At 56.5% G+C, this 25,888-nt stretch overlaps 1 protein-coding gene across 2 annotated transcripts in view; it reads right to left on the bottom strand.

The window, feature by feature from the left end:
* Nucleotides 1-3,415: 3,415 nt before the first annotated feature.
* Nucleotides 3,416-25,888, bottom strand: part of SLC60A1 (solute carrier family 60 member 1) — a 36,804-nt gene continuing 14,331 nt past the window's right edge. The window contains exons 3-11 of one of the 2 annotated variants that reach the window (XM_078874275.1): nucleotides 20,646-20,841; nucleotides 20,152-20,397; nucleotides 18,777-18,915; nucleotides 17,970-18,082; nucleotides 17,218-17,391; nucleotides 14,008-14,155; nucleotides 12,750-12,820; nucleotides 8,276-8,408; nucleotides 3,416-3,900 (exon numbers count right to left, since the gene is read on the bottom strand). In XM_078874275.1, the coding sequence (XP_078730401.1) occupies nucleotides 3,863-3,900; nucleotides 8,276-8,408; nucleotides 12,750-12,820; nucleotides 14,008-14,155; nucleotides 17,218-17,391; nucleotides 17,970-18,082; nucleotides 18,777-18,915; nucleotides 20,152-20,397; nucleotides 20,646-20,841 (1,258 nt within the window). In that variant the 3' untranslated portion in view covers nucleotides 3,416-3,862. The remainder of the gene's footprint in view (nucleotides 3,901-8,275; nucleotides 8,409-12,749; nucleotides 12,821-14,007; nucleotides 14,156-17,217; nucleotides 17,392-17,969; nucleotides 18,083-18,776; nucleotides 18,916-20,151; nucleotides 20,398-20,645; nucleotides 20,842-25,888) is intronic. The other variant, XM_078874276.1, reaches the window with a different exon arrangement.

Below are 25,888 nucleotides of genomic sequence, written 5' to 3'. Positions count from 1 at the left end.
CATGAATTGGCAGGAAACAACGTTTTGCTAATATTTTATGAAAACTTCCTTAATTCTGGTCATATTTTCTGCCTAAATAATTAATCAGGGAGGCTCCACCTTGTGGGCAATGGGTGCAAGTGCACGTGGTGTCGTTGTAAATCACGTCAAGACAAACACAACCTTGACAAGGCGGTGAGCGGTTTATTTGGTTTAGAGACTGCAGGGGATCACTGTTGCATGGAACACATCTTGGGATAAATATGACAATCACGTGGTGTCTGCCCTCAAGGGGGCCCATCAAACGGAACACATTAAATAGACGTGTTGGCGGCTTCCAATCACCTGGATATATAATCGTGAAGATTTTTTTTTTACTGTAATCGGTTTACAAAACTCACATTATTGAGACACCCCATATCCGATTGGTTGTCTCACTGCAGATACCATCTTTGCGGTGCAACCTTTGCAACCTAACAACCCTTTCTAATAATTTTCATTTCATCGAATACCACTTGCGAAACTCCACACTGAAACCATTGTCAAACGTTCAACTTTCGAGTCATCACACGTCAATGTGTATTATTCAATGTGACAAAACGAATATAAGATCTTCCTGCTTGAGGATTTGGGTGGTGCTCATATCCATCAGCAACCCCAAACTAATGCGAACAAAGATGTTGGAGTACCCACACTTCCCCCCACCACACACGACCTGCCAATGGCCAAACGCGGTGTAGCTATTCATGCCGCTGGGTGGACAGGCAGTGAGGATATAAGAAACTTGCCATTTGTATACCTTGCCAAGACCAAGAAATTGAGTTTAACCGGCGACCTGTGGCTTGCAAGTCCAGTGCGCTCACCGATAGACCACGGCACCATCTCGGAGTGTTATCACGACGGAGTATAAGTGTCGATTCCAGCCTCTTTCCGCACCAAGTTAAACGTGTATGGTTCACACAGCTACTGCCTAACAAGCATGGATCTAAATGCTCTACAGAGTAAGCATGCAACGTTTCGGATTTTTCTTAGATCAAGCTAAGGTGACTACTGTGATGACACTTAATTACCCCACTCTCAAGCATGCAAAGAGCAGGTTACAAATAAATGCATTGCAAGGTGATGTGTGGATGGCATGTCTAATAAAGTATTTGCTTGACCTTGAAATTGATCTGACAAGTAGCGTCTGCTGAGATGATTTTCCTATATTTTGAAAATTGTGAGGCCTTATATTTTTCAAGGTCTGATTAAGGGGATGTATGGGTGATAAATTTGACCTTGAATCACATTTGTGATGTGCCAGACAGTAACATTACCGATCGTTTTGATGGCTATGTATAGCAGCCACAATGACACCAATCTCTCTTTAATTGTGCTGCAAATGATGAAGACAAAGCTCCCCACCTGCAGCCTTGAAGACTTTTGAGACAAGTGCTCTTTAGCAAACGCACACTAAGAATGGCCACCTTTGTCTCCTCGTTGGAGATGTTCGCACACCACGCCATGTGCACTTTGACAGATGGGTCAAGAAGCTTCAGGACTTTGAATAATAGCGGGTGACTTGCAGAGGGTGCCAGCTATTTCATGGAAAGATCGGGTAAACAACATACAAGTTACATTTCGATTTAAAGCTTTCGTGACTGCAGAGATTCATATTCTTGGTTTTTTGGGTAAAGTCACGTAGAAGGGAAATAATAAAATAATAAAAATAAAACAATAAAATTCTCACGACGTTTCGACTGCAACACAAGCAATCATCATCAGGTGTGATTGCTTGTGTTGCAGTCGAAACGTCGTGAGAATTTAATTGTTTTATTTCTATTATTTTATTATTTCCCTTTTACGTGACTTTACCGAAAGAACCAAAACTATGACACACAAGTTCTGAATAAACATTGCAGGACAACCTTGAAGCCTTAATCGGGAAGGGGAAGACCAACAGGTGAAGCACAAGTGCAGGATGGAGACGGGGAGGTTGGAGTGGCACCCAGCGGCAGCGGCGGTGACATCGGGAAACCCTGGAGACAGATGTTGGGAGACCATACGAGCGAACGGGCCTTGCTGGTTCGGGCATCGCTCGCCTGTGCAACAACCGGGATGCGTGCGACGGAGGCGGCGGGTGAGGGGTCACGGTTTCAGCAGCGTGGGCTGCGATGACCTCTTGAACCTTGGCGTGCACATTGCTAACAAAATATGAAACCGCCGACGTTTTACGACAACGGGGACGTTGAAATCGGCACGAAATGTTAAGGGTGCCGTGTAAAAAACACACGTGACAATAGAACCGGGAGAGTTTGTTAAGTGAATCTTGACCGGATATGTTTTATAGAAGGCCGCGTGGTCTCATATTTATCAGGATACAAGCGTTGCTTTTCAGGATATGCGTCGAGCTATAAATTTCGCGGCAAAGCAAATAAAAATGTAGCTATAGCGTTGTGCACATGGCTACCCAAATGTTCACACGCTTTTTCACAGCTTAGCAAAACACACACGGTAAACTGTTTAAAATGCTTACGTACTTCTTTGTGGTATAGGTTTTCGAAGAAAGTTGCTTAAGTAAAATTAGGGGGTCGTTGCAAACATAAATGATGAGTTTTCACAGATTTAGGAAAAATAAAGCGCAGTCATTCGTAACACGATCATCACCCTCTCGTGAACAGTGGCTCCGTCACACGAGTGCAATGTGGCACTCGTCTTTGTTGATGGCCCCTAGCAAGCGGTGCAAATTCCACATTCCTATGGCAGGGGCCAGTTGGTGGACAATCTCCATACGGGCTCTATAGTGTACACACACTGTCGAATTCACACAAGCTGCGCTACTTGTTTTATCCACCGTGATTATGACTTTAACTTAATTATATCAAACTTCCAAAAAAAAATCTATGGCACAGGCGTTTAACACATGATTGGAGAGTCACCAGTTAAATTCTGCCGGTGTCGACTCGACTCATCGTCTCTCCAGCACGGATATAAAACGAGTACCACTGTCCGGGAGGTGAACAGTCAGTCGATCAACCTCCAGACCGAACGGTCCCCGCCTTTGGGATGTGGCATTTTCACCAACTGCTCAGGTTGCGGGCGATCAATGCCGCACGCTCGTTCGCACTGAAAGACGCTGCGTCCTGAACGTCGCGAGCCCGATGTGGGGGGTTGGTGGAGCACGCGGGGATGGGAGACACGACGGACCACGTGGGGGGCACACCCCTGTTGATAAACGAGGTGGTGCCAGCGGTGAGCAGTACAGCAAGCGGGCTTGTCATGTCCTACCATGTGCCATGCGCGTGGCAAGGCAAGGGTGTCCATCTCTCGTATGCTTTGTAGAAAACAAAACAAAACTGGAATTGGGCAAACATCTTGGGCAGGGCTCTTCTGAAAAATAGCCTTGAGATTTTCACGGGGAAAGATTTCAAATTCAATAGTTATCTCTATGAATGTACACATTAGAAAATAGGGTATGAACCTTTTTTTTTGTCTATTTAGGGAAAAATGTATGTACATAACGTTTGGTAGGAAGTCTTATAAATATATTGCATCCAAACGTGACTCGTTTCTTTCTGTTCAGGGGTCAAGGCTTAGAAGCCATAGGAAAGGTGATCGAAAACGATGGATTGACACTGCACAGCACTTTATCAAATAGACCACACACTATCCCTAACGCGTCTCTACACCACACATTGTACTCATGGACCTATATGTCGAGAAAGGATTGCTATAGGATCACTACAGGATGTTACGTTTCTGGTTGATGCTGGGGACGAGGTGAGATAGGTGTAATTCTCCCATGGGGTGCCGAGAGAGAGAAGCCACGTGGTTGACGTGCGATGGGGAGGGAGCACGGTGGAGCGTCCCAACTGCAGTGAACCTCAACGCCGGCGTGGGTGTCTCACATGCCTGCGCCGCCAGGTTCCACCTTGGAATCTGCTGAATATGCGCAGACACACATACAGTCACACCTCGGTCAGGGTTGCGATTTCGGCATGGAAAATGCAGAAGGAGGGTTCAATTTTTCCCGCATTTCTGCTAATGTCAACCGCAAACGGTGAAAAGACTACTCCTGTGACCGCGCGCTTTTAACAACACGTTAATGCGTTCTATTGGAAAGGATATATGCAAGGCCCAACATCACGCAGGGCTTTGAGCTACTGATTGCAATGAATATATGATTTCCGCATTTCCGCACAAGAACCACATACTTTATTCAAATGCAGAGCCGTGATTACGAGCAAATGTACTTTCTCTTCTTCGCATTCTTCCAGCGCTTCATGTTGTCTTCGGCATCAAAGTTGCTGAGTTTTGGTCCGTCGCGGGCGCAAACCATAAGCGCGTTCAACTGCTTGCACGTGAGGAGCGACCGCTCCTCGGTCTTGATGTTGTTTTGCAGAGAGAAGGCCCTCTCGCAGTCGACAGACCCGTGCGCCAAAGTCGCAGCGATCTTGATGAGCGTGAGGATCTTGGGGTGGGACTTTTGCATGTGCGAGTTGCTGCACACGACCTTGAGGATCTCCGTCGCGCCGACGCCGCGGAAGCTGCCGATGGCAAAGTACTTGTAGTGGTTGTACTCCGTCACGAGCTCGGAGGAGGAGGCGTCCGGCAGGTAGGTCTTGCCGAGCGCGACGATCTCGTGCACGCCAAAGGTCTGGATGTGCGCCGCCTTGGCGATCTCGTCTGGGTACAGCATGGCGAGCGCCCGTACCGTGGAGTGCGTCTCTTCTGGGAAGCGCTCTTCGAGATGAGCAACAAGGCGCTGTACGTATTCGCCCCCGGCGCGAAAGGTCGCCGCCACCTCGTCCTCGGACTGCACGTTGCCCCCGAGGCGCTCGTTGAGCTCGAGGAGCGCCGGTGTCGAGACGGTGTCGAGCGTCAAAGTGGTCAAGAAGGTGTAGCGCAGCTGCTGGACGGTCGCGGCGACGATGCCTCCAACGCTCACGATGTGCATGTCGTCGGCCTGCAGCGCCGTGCTGAGCATGTTGAGGATGCCGCTCACGTCCGACATGAGCGCGATCCAGACGTGGTAGTCCACGCAGCGCAAGTAGCTGTAGTACTTGGCGGCGGCGACGGAGCTCGTGTCGTCCGCGAGGACCTCGGCCACGGACTGGGCGAGGCGGTGCATGTTGTGCAACGACTGCCCGCACGAGAGCCAGCGCGTGAACCCGCCGAGGAGCAGCTTGAGGTGCGGGGCCCCGAGCTTGTCCATGGCCGCGCTGAGCAGCTCCTGGCGCGGGAGCGACCTCTTGAAGTAGTTGTAGATGCCCGCGACGACGAGCATGCGCTCCTCCTCGTACTCGCTCTCAGCGTCTTCTGCCGCAAGAGCAGCACGGTGCGCTGGGCAATGTGCCGAAACCAAACGTGGAACTACTAACTTGAGGCGGGCGGCGACGCCCGTGTTGCAGCCCGTCATGACGGACGCACCGTCGCTCACGAAGCCGATGAGGTCCTCGATGTCGAGGCCGCGGCCATCGAGCAGCTCAATGATGGCGTCAAAGACGGCCTTGGCGCTGCCGCTTGAGAGGGAGACGACGCCGAGCATGCGGATGCAAATGGCGTTGCAGTATACGTAGCGGCCCATGACGACGGCGTTCTTGCTAGATGCCACGTCCGTGCTCTCGTCGCAGCTGATCGAGAAGAACTTGGCCTCGCGCATCTCGTGCACGGTCTTCTCCAAGATGGACGTGCTGCAGATCTCCACCATGTCGACTGCGCTGTCGCGCGAGCAGTATGAGCCGTAGGTACCGCTGGCAGTGGAGAAGGCCGCTTGCCCGCATACGAGTTGATGCTGGTCTGCACGAGGCCGCAGATGTGCTCCATCATCGAGTAGGGCAGACTGTGCTTGGCAATGAAGTAGCCGCACCGCAGCGCGTGCGAATGCCAGAGCGTGTAGTCGGCGGCGCCCGACTCGCCGGCCGCCGCGCCCATGCTCTTCTGCTCCTGCTCGCCGCTGCGCTGGAAGGCCAACTCCAAGGCCGACTTGGCTCGGAGCGTCTCGGCGGCCTTGAGGTGGCCGACGCTGTCGCCGTGGTCGACGATGCGGTCGAGGGAAAACTTGCCCGAGAAGCCCGGGGTATATCCCTTGTTGTCCTTGTGGAAGATGCACGACCTCGGCCCGGCGGCAGAGCACGTGGTGCAGAAGAAGGCGCTTTTCTCCTCGTCGTACATGAGCCACAGGCGGCCGAGGAACCAGCGCTCGAGGACGATAGGCTTGCTCTTGGTGGTGGGGGTGCTGCTCATTTTTGAATCTGTGTGTGATGTTATGAGCTATTATCGTTAGCAGTAAAGTGTATTTATTTGCAGGAGGTATAGAGTAGCTACGGCAGAGGCAAGTGGGTAGACGCGAGATATGTGCGCCAACCGCGCGAGTACGGCACCGGTATAGGCGGGAATCGAAGTCACGATTTGCGGAAGTCTTCCCAGGAATCACCGCAAATTGCGGAAATTTGTGCGGAAGAGGGTCACAGAAACTACCGCGAAATGCGGTCGAAAACAGCATGTTTGCGGAAATTGGAGCGCAAATCGCAACCCTGACCTCGGTATACGACCGCTTTGGAATACGTCGAATTTGGTACACGTCGTGTTTTGACGAGAGAGAAAATGTCTTGGGATACGACGTCTTGCTTGGGATACGTCTTGCTTGGGATACGACGTCTTGCTTGGGATACGACACGCTTGCTAGAACTTGTATGGGTCGGAATGAGTCACCGCGTACCCGCGTAGACCCCGTTCACGACTCCTCCCCTTCCTCACCACCATCCTCGTAGGCTATCAATTCCTCTCAGCAAGGTAAAGTGACGTTAAATTGTATTTTTATTTAAATATATATAATTTATTTATGCATTTATTTTAATGTATGTATGCATTTTAGTAATAAGTAGTGTCTAAATTATTTTATACAACCCTATTAATGTATAATATGCCATATTTAATATCATTTCTTATACTCTGGAACGGATTATTTCCTTTCCCTTCATTTCTTAAGGGAAAAATGCGTTTGGTGTCTACGTCATTTTCAGTATAAGTCCTACCTTCTGGAACGAATTAACTACGTCTCCCGAGGTACCACTGTACACACAGTATCACCTGTTCAATCACATGCACACCCTTCACTGGCACACACACACTGCACAAACAGACAAAGACCCCTCGAGTAACCTTTCATTGATCGGAGGGAAAAGTGCTGTATGTGCGGTGTCGGCATTCATTGGTGCTCGCAAACAACAATATGCCCCAACAGTCTTCTGATGGCTATATTGTTTGGGCATGTGTGTACACACACAGGGAAATCCATATTCCATAAATGACACAGTGCACCTCAGATTATCACGGTTGGGGGCCGTCCATAAATGACGTCACGCACCTAGGGTGGGGGGGAGGGTCAGACATTTGTGACGATGTGTGACGAGGGGGGGGGGGGGTTGAGAAATGTGACGTCACATCAAAATGCGCAACTTTAAATAAATATAGTGAACACGTTCTACTTAATTAAATAGACTTTTTGATAAATGGTGTCTCCTACAACATCAGAGTGCAGCGGCACATTAAATACGCACTACAATGACAATAGTTTAAAGCGATTTGAAGCATGTTTCATTTTGGGGGGGGGGGGCAGAGCTTTGTGACGTCACATTTGAGGGGGGGGGGGTCTCACTTTTTGTGACGCCGTGTGACGAGGGAGGGGGGGTCAAAAATCGTCCTAAATCGCGTGACGTCATTTACGGACGGCCCCTTGGCTACATACGGTGCAAAAGAAGTTCAACATCATGGGCAGAGTTTGACTTCTAGATCTGGCGGGGATGGCAGGGATTCACTTTGTCCCTCGGATTAGGAATCGCCGATGCATATAATACATGTATTTATAATCTTGATTGTAAACTACTCAAAATAAATTAATGAAGGTGTCCAGTTTGGGCAGGGCATTGCCCTCCCGTGCTCCCCTCCGCTAAACTCCACCCGCGTTCAACATACACACAACAACCGCCATTCGCCACTAAGTGGCGGTGACGTCACCACGACGCTTGTGCCAGGCCATGTGCACCTTGAGGCCACGTGAAGTATCGAACGCCCGCTGGCAGGAAGTCACGGGGCAGACCCAGGTGCCACGGGTCGACTGACCGAGATGACCGAGACGACTGACTGATGCACCACCTGTGACCCCTACTGTGCCAACTTGCTGTGCTATAGTCACCCGGCGCTTCGCTCGTTGTTGTGAGCGTCACTCCTCCGCCCTCCGTTGTTGTTGGAGGGCAACTGCCTCCAACATACACGCAACATACACACCCGTGCATCGACACGCAGTCACGCCTACCGTGAGGGCGATCTTCATCATGCGAGGTGAAGAAGCGTCGGCACGCGATAAGGCCCAGGAAGGCCAGCAGCCCCAGCACACAGATGATCAGCCCAGCGGGCAGGAAGATCCCGTAACCTTGCTGGTCAATGATCTGCGTCGACAAAGGGTTCACAGTCATTCCCCTGCGACCCGTTCGATCGTCACGCTCGTGAGCTCAAGCGCATCCCTGTTCACACGGCCGCTGGGGGTGCCACTCTCGTTCCTGCTGGCAACCCTGAACCCATCGTGTGAAATTCCACATTGCTATGGCCGGAGCTACAGCCTTCTTTCGGTAAAGTCACGTAGAAGGGAAATAATAAAATAAAAAAAATAAAACATTATAAGAGATATAATAAATTTATTTTATTATATTAATTTTTTTTTATTTCCCTTCTACGTGACTTTACCGAAAGAACCAAGAAGATGAATCCCTGCAGTCACGAAAGCTTTAAATCGAAACCAATGTTGACTTTGTAAAGTGCTACTCATTTTGTCTACCACAGATTCAGATGGTGACGCTGGTGACGATGATGACGATGATAGTGATGGGTTGTTGACTCAACCTGTAAAAGGGATTTAACTTTTGCAACCTTCAGATTTCCAGTCAGGCGATCACAATCGTGGGAAGTCAAGAGCGAAAAGTTCCATCGTGGGAAGGGCTCCTGCCATGGGAGTGTGGAGTGTTTTATCACTGGCTCAGAGCCACACACAGTGATGAGCGAGTGGTGCCCTGATCGCTCGATTTAACGTTTATAGAAACACGTGAATACACAAACACGTCACAGCAGAGTGAGGCATGATTCTTATCTCGGCCCGTTTGTTATCTAGCCCTGATTGTTGTTTAGGCACGACGGGACAATCGCCTATTCTCTCGAGAACAAAATCACAATTATTTCACGGACATCAGATATGCCCCCATAAGTGATGCATGTGCCTCCCCGTGCATTATTATCGTCTGCGTCGAGTTATTTTCCTTTTCCAGTACTGGCCAAACAATAGTGTACAGAACGGAGACGTTGGAAATAATCATTTCGCAGGCGGCTCGGGGTCTGCGTCGCGAGACATTGTGGTACAGCTCTACACCGCAAAACAAGCGCACTCCGCCAATAGCGTCTGTTGCTTTACTGGCTACAGCAGTCCCACCGCCACCACCACCGCCGCACAGCCGACACACACAGGAAGGCAAACCGGGCACGCAGGGGACTTGGGATTACTAGACGCATTTGGTTCTCAAGTTAAAAGCAAAATAACAAAGACCAACAAAGAAATTCAAATTTTCTTGCTGTGGATTTCACACCTGATGATGATTGCTTGTGTTGCAGTCGAACCGTCGTGAGAATTTTGTATTGTTTTATATTTACATTATTTTATTATTTCCCTTCTACGTGACTTTACCGAAAGAACCAAGAATATGAATCTTTGCAGTCACGAAAGCTTCGCATAAAAAAAGAAAAACCAGCAAGTTATTTATGGGAAAATAACCGACCGCATTTCAATACGCCAGCAGCCGCCGCCGTATCATAACCATTTGAACAATACTGAAACGCAGCCCCCCGTCGCGAGGCGTCTGTGGCGAGGGGCCAAAACAGAGGTCGCAACCGGGTACCCAATACCCGTACCCTACCCGATACCCAGCTACCCGTACCCAGCCGGGTACGGGTACGGGTAGCCGTTTGCGACCCTGGTGCGGCCGGGTACGGGTAAGGGTAGGCCGTGAGTCACTTGTGAATAACCGTTTGTCACTCATTTCGGGTAGGGTACGGGTACGGGTACCCATTTGCGACCCTGGTGCGGCCGGGTACGGGTAAGGGTAGGCCGTGAGTCACTGGTGAGTAACCGTTTGTCACTCATTTCGGGTAGGGTACGGGTACGGGTACCCATTTGCGACCCTGGTGCGGCCGGGTACGGGTAAGGGTAGGCTGTGAGTCACTGGTGAGTAACCGTTTGTCACTCATTTCGGGTAGGGTACGGGTAGAGAACGGGTACGGGTAGGGTACGGGTACCCATTTGCGACCCTGGTGCGGCCGGGTACGGGTACGGGTAGGCCGTGAGTCACTTGTGAATAACCGTTTGTCACTCATTTCGGGTAGGGTACGGGTAGGGTACGGGTACCCATTTGCGACCCTGGTGCGGCCGGGTACGGGTAAGGAATCAAAACCCGTTTGCGACCTCTGGGCCACAAGCGGCCCAGCGCATGATGCACCGGTTCCCCTGCGCCAGGCCGGGTGACGCCCGCGCTACGAACGAACGTGCCTCGTCTCACGGCGGCGGCCATGGCTCTCGTTTAGCAGGATTGCGGTGAACTGCTGCTGCTTGCTACGCTTGGATGCGTTTTGGTTTTCAAATGAAATGTGGCCCAAGAAGTCTTTCAATAAACCAATCACATTACAATCTTGAGACACTACCGTGGATCGCGTTAACGTTGCCGTTTAAGTGTTTACGCATCTGTCTGCGGTGCACTGCGGTTGCTAAAGCAGCACTCAGCTCATACATGGAAAAGTCAAGAGGTCAAATTTTGGTCAGCGCAAGCTCAGCCCATCATGATTTACAGGGTCGATAAAATCAGAACCACTTCATAGGAAGTCGATTTTGGTCGTCGTAGGAACATACTGGCTCTGCCATATGAATGTGCAATTTCCACCACTTTTGTTTACGAAGTACAAACAGCCCATGTGCCCTGTGATTCAGCATGGTACCAGTAGATTGTTTAATTTTATTTGTGATAAAAACTGCAAAACTGAGAATTTAAGTGTACATTTATTACAAGCTATTGACACTTAAAATGTAATGGTGACTCCTCTTCATAGTGGCACTCTTTATATTGAAGCCAGATGGATGATGATGGGCAGAGATGACCCCCCCCCTCCCCCCAACCAGGATTCGAGCCCAAATCTCACAGCTGTGCCGGGAGAGCTCTGCCCGCCGCAGTGCGACCCTCCCCCCAACGTCGCAGCTTGGGCAAAATCGTGGGGGGGGGAAAAAAACTTATGGCATTTTCGTTGTTGAGCCGAGCTCCGCAGCAGTTGTATCGAGGTGTGGACGATTGCAAAAATTGAACTACGACATCAGTTTTGGGAGAGGGCTACATTTGTTTAACTCGTTTGTGTCTAAACCCAAGCGCACGGCGGCTGCCTCTGCAGGTCGTGAAGGGTGCCGAATACGAACGCACATTGTCGACAACTCCCGTTTGTTGGGTTACGTTGTCGCGTGCGACGCTCCAGCCACGAGAGAGCAGCTGGGACCTCCGCCGCCTGCGCCCGGTCGCGTAACGCTGGCGCGCAACTCAAGCGACGCGTGCGGCTCGTGCCCGCCGCGTGCGCGATGCCTCCTCCACGGGCCTCTGCCCACGCCGGCTCGGAACAACCTCGGCGCCTCGCTATGATGGGAACCGCGAAAGTGCGACTTTCCCGAGCATCCAATTGTTCTTCGGACCGCGGCCACAAAACCAGGAAGCAGCGACGCTATGGGCGGGAAGGAAGCCCAGTGGAACCATAATAAAGCGAGCGGGAGCTGTTTTTGCACGGAGCGCCAGACCAGCGTTGCCAGTTGTGGGGAATAAAATCCTCGAGGCTCAAGGGGGAGCGAGATTCGGAGTCGGTGCAAACACGTACAGTGTAGACCGTGTGGTGGGGGGGGGGGAAACCCTTTTAGATTTGAAGATGAGTTGTGCGTGAAGGACAAAGGGTCGATTCAATCTGCTGACATTGCGGTGGCTGGAGCACTCAACTCGCAATTTTGTTTCAAGTCGACTCAGCTCGACATCGCACCGGGGTAGATACAATCAGTAATGCATTGTGGGAAGTCAAGTGGTCATCCTATAGACACTAGCCCTTTCCACAGCAACGTGGAGTTTCCACCACTTTGCTCAGGGCCACCACAAGAGACGAGTCCCATCGCACGATTATTTGGGAAGACAATCGCCGACGCTCGCAACAGACCCGGCTTTAACAACGGAGATTGCAGCGTGAGAAGTTTGGATCCACATCCTGACCAAGTCACCAGGAACGTGCCCGATCTCATCACACCTCGGGTCACCAAGCAGGGTTCAGCCCGGATCGTGCTCGGATGGGCGACCGCAAGTCACTACAGGCGGCTCCTGCTGCTGCTGCGGTGCTACATTGTGGACAGCAGGGGGCGGTGCAGCAAAGTCCATTGTTGTGCTGCACGTCTATGCTCCCAATGGCTTTGCTCCCACCAACGCAGGCTGACCAGCGGGTGAAAATATGGTTCACCCAGACGTGAGAAGTGGCCTCATCCAGCAGTGGAGGGACACGACGGGCGGTGTGGGGGTTCCACGGAACGACTACGTCCCAGACAACGCATTCCCAGGGGGGACCCCCCCACCCCCCACCCCGCCTTGATGTGGAAGCACTGGGCCAGCCGGGCAGTAGCCCGGCACAAGCGTGGGCGGAGAGGGCCGGGCGGGTAGCGCAAGTGGGGAGCGCTCACTCACCGTTCCCACGATCACGGGAAGGAACATCTCTCCGGCGCTCGCTCCCGTGACCAGCAGAGTGGTGGCGCAACCTGGGGGGGGGACACAATCGCGGGTCGTCGTTACAATTTGTGTTCAGTGCTCGCATGCACGTACACCGACGCACACGCACAGACGCACACACACGCACACACACGCACACGGACGCACGTGCACACGCACGCACACACACGCACACGGACGCACACACACGGACGCACACGAACGCACACACACGCACACGGACGCACGTGCACACGCACGCACACACACACACACGGACGCACACACACGGACGCACATGCACGCACACACACGCACACGGACGCACGTGCACACGCACGGACGCACACACACGGACGCAGACACACAAACCTACAAACACAGGCACGTCAGTAGTGGAAGCACCGGCCGTTTGACATTTAAGTGACGCTCCTTTTCACCAACCCACACCGACCTGCGTGGTGAAGTATGGTCAATAATTACTGTCAGTGCAGCAAGTGCCAGGCCAGGTGCACCCTTAGCCGAACACGCACACACAGATGCGATGGTGCTGCTTGCGAGGGCCTGCGAAGGCCCAGATGGCGCACAAGGTCGATGGCGCGGCCTGAACTTTGCCTGGTCTCCTCACTGCTTGTGTTTACTCACCACACCAGGTACTCATTTAAGGCTGAGTTAACCTAGATGGGGGGGGGTGGGTGGGGAGGCAGGTCAAGTTTTATATGGCTTTCCACCAATAGAATAAGTACCACACTGTAGGACTAAGCACTGATCATCCTACGGGTACAACCATCACTCGCCACAGGCATGTGGAATTTCCACTTTGGGCGCCTGCAGCCGCCAGCTCACGAAGACGAGGGGGGGCGGGTTTGAAGGGGGGTCGGGGAAGTCAGCCAGGACGGACTCGTCCCGGCACCGTGGAGTGGGCACACGCGCCCCCGTGTAGCCTCTCACAGAGTGTTTGGGGCAAGTGCCTCAAAGTGCACCCAGCCTGGCACAAGCGCCGTGGCGACGTCACTGACACTTAAGTGGCGAACGGCGGCTGTTCTGGTCGTTGTTTGTTTGTTGTTGTGGGTTGTGGTGGTGGTTTGTTGTTGTGGTTGTGGTGGGTTGTGGTTGTGGTGGGTTGTTGTTGTGGTGGGTTGTTGTTGTGGTGGGTTGTTGTGTGAAGCGATGTCCCTGAAATCGGGAGGGACGGACTGGTCCCATTGCGAGTGAGCGAGCGTGCGAGCGTGCGCACCGCGGTAGTCGAGGCTATCCTCGGTGAGCGCGAGGCCGCTGGGGAAGACGCTGCTGAGGAAGAGGCCGAAGGCGGCCGTGCCGAAGTAGAGCGACATGGGGTGCCGCGAGAAGGTGAGCATCACGGCGAAGGAGGCCACGCAGCCCATCTACACGCACGCACGCGCACAGTCAGTTTCTGACACAGTCTACACACACAGTCTAAAACAACAACAACAACAACAACAACCGCCATTCGCCACGAAGTGGCGGTGGCGTCACCACGGCGCTTGTGCCAGGCTATGTGCACCTTGAGGCCCACGTGAAGTGATGAACGCCCGCTGGCAGGAGGTCACGGGGCAGACCCAGCAGGTGCCACGGGTCGACTGACTGAGATGACTGGCTGATACATCACCTGTGCCCCCTACTGTGCCAACTTGCTGTGCTTTAGCCACCCGATGCTCCGCTCGTTGTTGTGAGCGTCGCTCCTCCGCCCTCCGTTGTTGTTGGAGGGCGACTGCCTCCAACTGCCCAGTAGCGTCCTTCACGAGCCTCCTCCACAGAGGCCGATCTTGACACCACTGGTACCAGTCATCGGCAAGTTCACTCAGCTTCACGTCCTCCTGTACCACATCACTCCATCTCTTCTCTAGCCCGTGCTGTGCCCATTTAGCCCCCTCGATCCGGCCGAACAAAAGCTGTTTAGGCATGCGGTGGCTGGGCATGTGGGCTACATGACCCAGCCAACGCAGCCTTGCCTGCCATAGGAGCTCACCGATGGGACCTTGTCCAGATGTTTCAAGGATATGTGAGCTCCTCACACAATCTAGCCTGGTTAAACCCAGGATGGATCGTAGGCAGGCCAGCCTAAATGTTTCCAACCGGCAAAGCTGCTCCATTTGGGGGGGTCCACGTTTTGCAAGCGTAGAGAAGGGAGGGAATAACCGTGGCCGAGAAGACCTGAAGCTTCATGTGGAGCGACAGACCAGGCAGCTTCCACACAGCGTTACGCAACCGATGAAAAGATATTGCCGCTCGACTGATTCGGAGTGAGACCTCTGCTGTTAAACTGGAGCCGGTCATAAGCACACTGCCCAGGTATGGGAAACTCTCCACTCTCTCCACAACTGGCCCATCACCGATTGAGAGTTGTGGGGGTGGAGTGTCCGATGATACAAAATACCCAGGCAGGTGCTTAGTTTTGGTGGGGCTGATCATAAGGCCCCACCTCTTAGTAGCATGCTCCAGTCTCAGCAGCAGCGTCTCCAACTCCTCCTCTGAATGAGCTGCTATTACCAAATCATCGGCATACATAACGTGGTTGACCAATAGGGAGCCATCCCTTGATCACACCTGGGCATCGATCAGCCTCCCATTATATCTGTACCAAATGGAAATTCCCCCGGTACAGCTATTGAAGGCTTCACGAACTACGTGGTCAAAATAGATGTTAAATAATGTGGGAGCCAGAGGACATCCCTGTCGCACCCCAAGGTGTACAGGGAATGGCTCTGACTCCCGGCCACGTAGTTTTACCCGGGCCCGCTCACCATCATGAAGGTCCTTAATGATCGTGAGCAGAGGGTCAGGGACTCCGAAAGCACGAAGAACAACCCAGAGCCCAGGCCTACTGATGGTATCATAGGCCTTGACCAGGTCAATAAAGCAGAGATTAAATCTTGTTGGAATTCCCTACACCTCTACTGTAGCAGACGGACAGAAAATTTGGCATCTGTGCAGGACCGCCCTTTCCCGAAACCGCATTGGGGCTCCGCAAGCCTCTCCTCAGCGTGCCTAGCAAGGCAATGTTGAACAATCCTTGCCAGGACCTTTCCCGGCACACTGAGGAGTGAGATGCCCCTGTAGTTGTTACAGTCTGTGCGGTCCCCCTTCTTAAAGAGGGGGACCACCAGGGCATCCTTCCAATCCTGCGGAACCCGTCCAGTGGTCCAGACCGTCTACACACACACATACACAGTCAGTCTAGACAGACACACAGAGTACGAGCATGATACACACGTGCACACACACAGTGTGCATACGAGCATGATGACACACACAGCAATTCCATATTCCTCTGTTGAGGGCAAGCTTATGTATGAATGTTCAACTTCTTTCACACCACACGTAGCCAACCCTGATCATCGCAGGTGTCTATCGATAGCACAACGGCTCTAGACTTCCCCACAAAGTGGTACGTATTATATCGATCCCAATGGGATGATTGGGCCAAGTCAGCCTCCGCGCACTCCCAACGAGGATGCGAGCCGCTCGCTCTGCCGCCGAGCCGCGCGATGGCACCAACGCGGACGGGACGACGGGGACACACGAGGAGCGGTAATCATCATTCACGGCCACCACGCTCGAATCGCAGCAGCAGCTGCAGTAGCTGCCGCCAGAGGCAAAGCGCTGCGACACGGCCGCTGACAATGAGCGCCATTGGCTCACGCTGCGGTGGCTCCAGACGGCTTCGTTTGAATCGGTAAGTAGTGGCGGCTCTTAGGCCAAACCCACAGCCCTGAGCGAGCGAGCAAGCGGGCGGGCGGGAGCGCAGAGCTGGGGGGGCACTCCGCCTGGCGCTCCGGCCTCCACTGGAACCGACCCGCAGCCTTCCTCGCACAACGCGAGGCCTTCTCGCCTTGGTATCGACAACCCCACTGTTGAGTCACTTCACTGCTCAACTGCACATGCTCGCTGTGGCAGCCAGAATTCTCACTCGCACGTCCAACTCGGATCGTATCGACCAATCCGCAGATCCCCCTTGTCTGGCTTTATTCTTATCGTCACCGCTGTGATCCTTTAACCCAGTCTCAAGACTCCACCTCAGGAGGGCCCTGTCAAAGTTGTCCTGTCGGGGGCGATGTTGCGCCTCTGTGTGATCCAAATCGAGTGACTTGCAGGGAATTTTTCAGCATCGGAATACAGCACTGGGATAACGACACACACACACACAGGGACACGGACACGAACAAAAGCCCTAACAGACTATTGGGACAAGTGCTGGTAGCGAGCACCTATGAAGGCCAGCAAGGTACACGAGGCGGTGGGTGGCCAGCACCACGCCCGACCGCCTTTATCTCCCTAGGGGAGGCCCAGGACCGGTTCAGATCATCGTCACCGGCGTTGCCCGCGAGCGGGAATCGAACTCGGGTCGCCGGGGTTTGTAGCGCAGTGCGCTAACCGCTGCGCCACCGCTCCCGCCACACGTTGCGGGGAGTCGAATGCGCCGTACCCAGTTGATGGAGAGGAGGATGCTGAGCGGCACGCGCGTCGACAGCGGGATGGAGACGAGGCGGCCCAGCGTGATGAAGCCCCAGAAGAGGCTGTTGAGGAAGGCCGCCTCGCTGGGCAGCATGCCCACCGAGCTGTGCGTCGAGTAGCTGTGCACAAAGCCCGCAAACTCGGACTGCACGCACACACAAAGACAAAGAACCCCCGCGTAGCCTTAGCAGACTGTAGGGGCAAGTGTTGTCAGCGAGCACCTATGAAGGCCGGAACGGTACACGAGGGGGTGGGTGGCCAGCACCACGCCCGAACGCCTTTGTCTTCCCAGTGGCGATGTTTACACACCGCACCAGGTTGAGTCGACCTAGGGGAGGCCCAGGACCGGCTCAGATAATCGTCATTGGTGTTGACCGTGAGCGGGAATCGAGCCCGGGTCGCCGGGTTCATATCGCAGGGCGCTAACCACTACACAACCGCTCCCCACGCACAGACAGGCACAGAGACACACACAGGCAAGGGAGCCCCCCCCCCCCCCCTCTCAATGCTCACGTCTTGGCTAACACACCACGTGCTAACTCCAGCGTATGCGTCAGGGATCGCGTGACACTCCTCCCGACGCGCACAGTGCCTGTGGGAGTGACCATGTTGACGATATATTTGAGGACGATTGTGACGAGGGTGATGATGATGATGATGGTGGTAATATTGATGACCACAAATACGATGACAGTGACGATAATAGCGATGATGTTGTCTTACCAAGACTCCTTCAGAGAACAGCAGAATGAGCATTCCCAATATATGGATGGACATCATCTTTGTCGACAAGTTCTGCCCAGTGAAACAGTTCAGAATTCCATGCTGTGTAGGCCCTACGACAAACGATAAAAACACAGAACAAAAACACAATGGAAATACAAGAACGCCGATAAACGTTGATGAACCACACACGAGTTTGGTGCTCGGGGCCTATGACGCCAGAACACAATGGCCTACCCTTGAGAAACTCCTGGCTGAGAGTCGAACCACCACCTCAATGAAGAGTGCCCTGGCTAAGAAACCTCGCAGCCTCTGGGCAGCAGAGTCGGGCACTGCCACTCCCTTCCCATCCTAGCCCTGGGCAGCAGAGATGGACACTGCCCCTCCCTTCCCATCCTAGCCCTGGGCAGCAGAGATGGACACTGCCCCTCCCTTCCCATCCTAGCCCTGGGCAGCAGAGATGGGCACTGCCCCACTCTTCCCATCCTAGCCCTGGGCAGCAGAGATGGACACTGCCCCTCCCTTCCCATCCTAGCCCTGGGCAGCAGAGATGGACACTGCCCCTCCCTTCCCATCCTAGCCCTGGGCAGCAGAGATGGACACTGCCCCTCCCTTCCCATCCTAGCCCTGGGCAGCAGAGATGCGTGCTGCCCCCTTCCGAGCCGTGCGGAGAGACCTTTGACTGCAAACCCACACGGATTGGGGCGCCCCGAATACGAGCGTGCGGAATCCCCGTGCGACCCGCTAACCCCACGCGGGCGTGGTGACGCGGGGGTGGGGGGGGGGGGGTCAGGGGGGGGGGGTCACCTCGTCGGTCGTGGTCGGGCCCCGAGTCGTCGTCGTCCATGGAGATGTCCTCCCCGAGCAGCGGGGCCTTCTCCTGGCTGCAGCACTGGCTGCAGCGGCTCCGCACCATCAGGAAGAGCACCGCCAGCGGCACGGGCAGCTGCACGAGCAGCACACGCAGGACATGGGCAGCACACGCGGCACACGCTCAGCACACGGGCAGCACACGCAGCGCGTGCGGTGCGGCGAGTACTCGTTTCACGCGTGGTGTTCACGCGACCAGATTTCTCTACAACGCGTTCTTCCATGAGGGAACACTTATCGTACAACGTGGAGGGTCAGGGTGGGGGGGGGGTCTTGGGTGAGAGGTCGGGGGTAGGGACAAGGGTTCGGGGTGAGAGTTGGGGAGGGGTCGGGGTGGGGGTCGTCTGGGTGGGGGGGGGTCTGGGTGGGGAGGGTCTGGGTGGGGGGGGGTCTGGGTGGGGGGGGTCTGGGTGGGGGGGGGGTCTGGGAGGGGGGGTCGTCTGGGTGGGGGGGAGGTCTGGGTGGGGGGGAGGTCTGGGTGGGGAGGGTCTGGGTGGGGAGGGTCTGGGTGGGGGGGGGTCTGGGTGGGGAGGGTCTGGGTGGGGAGGGTCTGGGTGGGGGGGGGTCTGGGTGGGGGGGGTCTGGGTGGGGGGGGGGGTCTGGGAGGGGGGGTCGTCTGGGTGGGGGGGAGGTCTGGGTGGGGGGGAGGTCTGGGTGGGGAGGGTCTGGGTGGGGAGGGGTCTGGGTGGGGGGGGGGTCTGGGTGGGGAGGGTCTGGGTGGGGAGGGTCTGGGTGGGGGGGGGTCTGGGTGGGGGGGGTCTGGGTGGGGGGGGGGTCTGGGAGGGGGGGTCGTCTGGGTGGGGGGGAGGTCTGGGTGGGGAGGGTCTGGGTGGGGGGGGTCTGGGTGGGGGGGGGGTCTGGGTGGGGGGGGTCTGGGTGGGGAGGGTCTGGGTGGGGGGGGGTCTGGGTGGGGAGGGTCTGGGTGGGGAGGGTCTGGGTGGGGGGGGGGTCTGGGTGGGGGGGGTCTGGGTGGGAGGGGGGTCTGGGAGGGGGGGTCGTCTGGGTGGGGGGGAGGTCTGGGTGGGGGGGAGGTCTGGGTGGGGAGGGTCTGGGTGGGGAGGGTCTGGGTGGGGGTAGGTCTGGGTGGGGGGGGTCTGGGTGGGGGGGGGGTCTGGGAGGGGGGGGGAGTCTGGGTGGGGGGGGTCTGGGTGGGGGGGAGGTCTGGGTGGGGAGGGTCTGGGTGGGGGGGGGTCTGGGTGGGGGGGGGGGTCTGGGTGGGGGGGGTCTGGGTAGGGGGGGGGGGGTCTGGGTGGGGGGGGGTCTGGGTGGGGTGGGGGGGGTCTGGCTGGGGGTCTGGGGGTCCGGGCCTCACGTTGATGAAGGCCATGATCCAGAAGGCGTACTGCACGTTGGTGACGGCGCGCCCGCTCAGCGGCAGCACGACGGCGTCGTGCCGCGCCGCCACGTGGTGCGGCACCAGCTCGCTGCGCAGCGACTCCAGCTTGGAGAAGTTGTGCACCGTGGCGTTGGCCGTCAGCAGGCAGTGGTCGTCCGACAGGAAGGGCTCGGCGATCAGAGGGCTCAGGAGGCCGCCCAGGCCTGCCCAGAAATGCAGAGCCTGGACGGGAGAGTTGGGGGGGGGGGCGGGGGGGAGCGGTCGCCAGGGTCATTGCTGGTGTCGTCACAGACAGCGCTGCTGCCGTCATCATCGTCATTCTACACGTGATCACCATCGAGGCTGTTTGCACCGTGACGTCGCACCTGCAGGGTCCGTCTCGCCTACAGAGCGTCTCCCTCTCATGCAGGGCGGCCCCCCCCACCCCCCCCCCCAGTCTCTCTATCCCCTGCGGGGCGCCGGTGCCGCACCTGCAGGAAGGGCGAGGCGTTGTGCTGGAAGAGGCGCAGGATCTGCGTGTTGGCGATGGTGTCGATGCAGCCCATGGCGAGTCCCACGAGCGCCAGCACGAGCGCGAGCAGCACGACGTGCGAGCACAGCGGCACCACCACGAAGAGCACCGACACGGAGAGCGTCGCCACGAACAGCAGCGGCGCCGCCGACACTCTAAACAACAACCACAACCACTATTATACCGCAACCACTATTATACCGCAACCACTATTATACCGCAACCACTATTATACCGCAACCACAACCACAATTTTCCCATAACCACTATTATACCACAATCACAATTATACTGCAATTACTATTATACTGCAACCATGATCATACCGCAACAACCACAACAACCAAAACCACTATTATACCACAACCACAATTATACCACAATTATACCACAACCACGATTATACTGCAGCAACAACTACGAATTCGAACACCACCACAAATGACCACGGTGAATTATAACGATGCAAGAGCAGCAAGAGCCATCAAAATAGAACAGGGACAGCAAAGCGACAGGTACAACACAAACAACAACAACAACAACGCCGCCAAGTGAAACGTGGACGACCGTGATAACAAAGGACTACAGATAACCTCGCGCTCACCGACAATCACCACACCAGCGTTCACCCAACCATGGTATCGAATCCATCATTTGTATAAATCCGCTTCTTGAAGCGTTCCTGGTCACGTGTTCCAGTTTTAGTTTAATTTTCTCCGCCCGTGTCTAGTTTCTGACACCTACGTCATCAAGGATACTCCGCATTGGTTGGACGCTTCCACGTTTTCGCACATTGATACATGGCCTTGCACGATCATTTCACAGTGAGAACAGATATAAGCCTTTTACATTTTTCATCAAGGACCTTTCTAGTTGAGATGTCTTGCCATCAGAAACGTACTTTCTCTACTGTTCATACAAGTGGCATCTTGATTCCTAGCAGCAACGTGTCGCCTATCCTCATCTTAGCTCCCATCTCTCTGCGATCCCCCAACCCTGTTCCCAAGATTGTTAGATAGTTATCGGTGTCCATTACAAACCCCCAACCGTCGTTCGCCGCTACGTAGCGGTGACGTCACCATGACGCCTATGGCAGGCTAGGTGCACTTTGAGGCCACGTGTCAAAGGCTCGCTAGCAGGAGGTTACGGGACAGATCCTGCAGGTGCCATGGGTCGACTGACCGAGATGACGGACAGATGCACCAGCTGTACTGCCCACTGTGCCAGCTCGAGTTTTAGCCACCCGGCGTTTCACTCGTCGTGAGTGTCACTCCCGTAACCTCCGCTTTCGTTGGAGGAAAATTGCCTCTAACTGCCCAGTAGTAGCGTCCTTCATGAGCCTCCTCCACAGAGGCCGATCTTGACACCGCTGATACCGGTCATCAACAAGTCCACTCAGATCCACATCCTTTATCGCTTCTCCAGCCGTACCGTACCCATTTAGCCCCCACTATCTGGCTGTTTAGGCATGCGGTGGCTAGGCACGCGGACTACCCAGCCACCCACCACCACACCCAACGACTGGACGTTTCGCAACGAAGCAACAACAACGATCATCCATGTAACGCTGTCTGTCTGTGCCCCTCCGAACCCTCCCTGTGCGATCAGCCGCCCGTGTCTTAGCTCACTGCCCCCAGGGCATGACCTTGTCGAAACGCTTCGACTCGGCACTTTTTACAAATACCGTGGCATTTTCCCATTCTTCTAATTTTTACACCGTCAGACTCGCAGCCGCCCCCGCCCACACCACGAGCTCGCAACCTTCCCTCCGATGTGCGAGCCGCTCGCTCTAGCCCGGAGCCACCTGGCCGGAGTTAAAGGGCATCGTGCACGTTACGAATCGCATTATCACTCTTACTATTGTTGTTGTTGCTGTCTCGTCGTTACCCGCTTGCTACGGTGCAATGGTCTTGACACGGCGAGCCGGGCCGCAGGCTTCTCTGATCCCGCAGAGCCGCGGGCCCCCCACTCGACGCGCCGAGCCCTTCATCATCGTCGTCTTCGTCATCGTCGTCTTCGTCTTCTCGTTCGTCCAGCAGAGCCACGCCGGGTCCAAGGCCGCTTCTTCAGGAGGATCCTTCATTGGGTTTGTATTTTAAGATGTTTTTTCCGCACAACGTACGAGTGTTTGTACAGGTAGGAGGAAACCGACCGGAGAAAATCCACGCACGCAAGGGGGCAACACTCGATCCCCGTACAGATGGAAGAAAAGGAAATTAGTCCACTTCCTGTCCAGCCTTCTGCTGGCGAGCCAGGGTTATGGCACCTTCCTCGTCAGCCACGGGAAGGGACTTTCGCAACATCTGTGCGTGATCCACAGGCCTCCTTCGCTGCTGCTGCTGCCTCCACAGCGTGGGATCACGACAGGCTGCCAGATGCAGCAGCAGCAGTCTCGCCACCAACACCAACACCGCCACCACCGCCACCACCAACACCACCACCACGACCACTGCCACCACCACCGTCGCCACCACCACCACGACAACCGCCACCACCACGACCATGACCACCAACACCACCACCGTCGCCACCACCACCACCACAACCACTGCCGTCCGGCTTCTCTGGCTCTGCGCCGACGGCGGGGACCCTCGTGTTTGCTGGCGACCACCTGTGGCTGTGAGGCTCACCCCACCCGCCGCTCACCCCGCCGCTCACCCCCGCCGCTCACGCCCGCGCGCTCACCCCGCCGCTCACCCCGCCGCTCACACCCGCCGCTCACACCCCGCCGCTCACCACCGCCCGCTCACCCCAGCCGCTCACCCCGCCGCTCACCCCCGTCGCGCTCACCCCGCCGCTCACACCCCGCCGCTCACTCCCCGCCCGCTCACCCCGCCCGCTCACACCCGCCGCTCACCCCCCTCCGCTCACCCCGCCGCTCACACCCGCCGCTCACCCCGCCGCTCACCCGCCGCTCACCCCCCGCTCACACCCCGCCGCTCACCTCGCCGCTCACCCGCGTCTCACCCGCCGCTCACACCCGCCGCTCACCCCGCCGCTCACCCCGCCGCTCACCCCGCCGCTCACCCCGCCGCTCACCCCGCTCACCCCGCCGCTCACCCCCGCCGCTCACCCCGCCGCTCACCCCGCCGCTCACCCCCGCCGCTCACACCCGCCGCTCACCCCCGCCGCTCACCCCGCGCTCACCCCGCCGCTCACCCCCGCCGCTCACCCCGCCGCTCACCCCGCCGCTCACCCCCGCCGCTCACCCCGCCGCTCACCCCGCCGCTCACCGCCGCTCACCCCGCCGCTCTCACCCCGCCGCTCACACCCCGCCGCTCACCGCCCCGCTCGACTACCCCGCCGCTCACCCCGCCGCTCACCCGCGCTCACCCCCGCCGCTCACCCCGCCGCTCACACCCCGCCGCTCACCCCGCCGCTCACCCGCCGACTCACCCCGCCGCTCACACCCGCCGCTCACCCCGCCGCTCACCCCGCCGCTCACCCGCCGCTCACCCGCCGCTCACCCACCCGCCGCTCACCCCCGCCGCTCACCCCGCCGCTCACGCTCCGCTCACCCCGCCACGCTCACACCCGCCACGCTCACCCCGCCCGCTCACCCCCGCCGCTCACCCCGCCACGCTCACCCGCTCCGCTCACCCGCGCTCACACCCGCACGCTCACACCCGCCGCTCACCCCCGCTCACCGCTCACCTCCCGCCGCTCACCCCGCCACGCTCACACCCCGCCGCTCACTCACCCGCCACGCTCACACCCGCCCTCACCCCGCCGCTCACCCGCCACGCTCACCCCGCCACGCTCACTCCCGCCGCACGCTCACCCCGCCGCTCACCCCGCACGCTCACACCCGCCGCTCACCCCGCCGCTCACTCCCGCGCACCCCGCCGCTCACCGCCACGCTCACCCCGACCGCTCAGCCCGCCACGCTCACCCCGCCACGCTCACCTCCGCCACGCTCACCCGCCACGCACTCCGACGCGTGGCTGAACTTGAGAAAACCAGTCCTGCCCCTTGCCCAGCCGGTTCCAATGACTTACACTGCCACGGAGGAAACATTCAAGGGCGTTTCAAACTCTAACAAACAAACTCTGCTGCGTTTGACTGCATCAGCAATTGCATCTCGAAGCGTTGCCGATCGGGCGCCCAGGTGGCGCCCCAGGTGCCGCGCGTTATTCTGATCGCACGATCGAGCCACGCGCGTTCCCCCACGCCCCCCCCCTCCCCCCCGCAGGAACGCCCAACCACGAACCACCCTACGCGGCCGTGGTGGGCTGTTTTGGCCATACTTCACCACGCTGGTCAGTGCGGTGTGAGCCGAGCAACACGTCCCAACGAGGACACGCGGCCCGAGTCAATCCACTGCTGGATGAAGGCTTCCCCCACGTTGTGGCGGTTGTTAAACCACACTGGTGAACCATACCTCACCAGTGAGGGCTGGCAAAGGGTGCGGGGGGGGCGGTGGACAGGATCGGTTTAGACATCGTTGCTCGTGGCCGGCAGGCGAGCCCAGGCCGCCGAGGGATCACGGCACTGCGTCCAACCCACCGCACCGCCGCTCCGAGCCCCCGAGTCCACGCGACCCCTCCGTGGGTCGTAGGGGTCACCCTCGCAGTGCGCTCACACAGATCCCCCCCCCCCCTCCCGACGTGCTCTCTCGCATTCGTCTCAATCCCGGACGCGGGGCTCACGCCTGGCCGGGCGTCGCTGCGGCGCGCGACTCAAAGTCCAAAGTCGACAAACTCGCACAGGCCGGCCGAGGGTTCTCTCCACCCATCGTCACTCCGGGCTGGGGGTTGCCACCTGTCCGGGATTTTTCAGGAGCGAGGGACATTGAGAGTCTACGTTTGCGCGAGGTGAGCGACGCACCACACTCCACGACACGTGGGGCCCTCCGCTCTGACGCTCGTCACGGTGCGTTCTTGGCGGGGGTTTTGTACTTAGCAGGTGGAAACCCTCCTCCGGCATCGTGAAAACAAGTACCAGCGTTTACACCATTGGTACCTCATTTGCCAGTAAAAAATATGATTGGTAAAAAAACAATTATATTTTTTACTGGCAAATGAGGTTCCAATGGTGTAAATGCTTACCCCGAGCTCTCATACTATGATGGTGCATTGTCTTTGAGTTGTGCGCCTTTTGGCGTCATCTGGTCCAACCCATGTGAGACTAGGCTCTAAGGAAAGCTGTCTCGGGTGTGGACCAATCAACTTCAAGGACAGTGCATACATGATCAGAGTTATG

Source organism: Lampetra fluviatilis, chromosome 38 (assembly GCF_964198595.1).
Source record: "Lampetra fluviatilis chromosome 38, kcLamFluv1.1, whole genome shotgun sequence".
Classification (NCBI taxonomy): domain Eukaryota; kingdom Metazoa; phylum Chordata; class Hyperoartia; order Petromyzontiformes; family Petromyzontidae; genus Lampetra; species Lampetra fluviatilis.
This window is presented reverse-complemented; position numbering and strand designations above follow the sequence as displayed.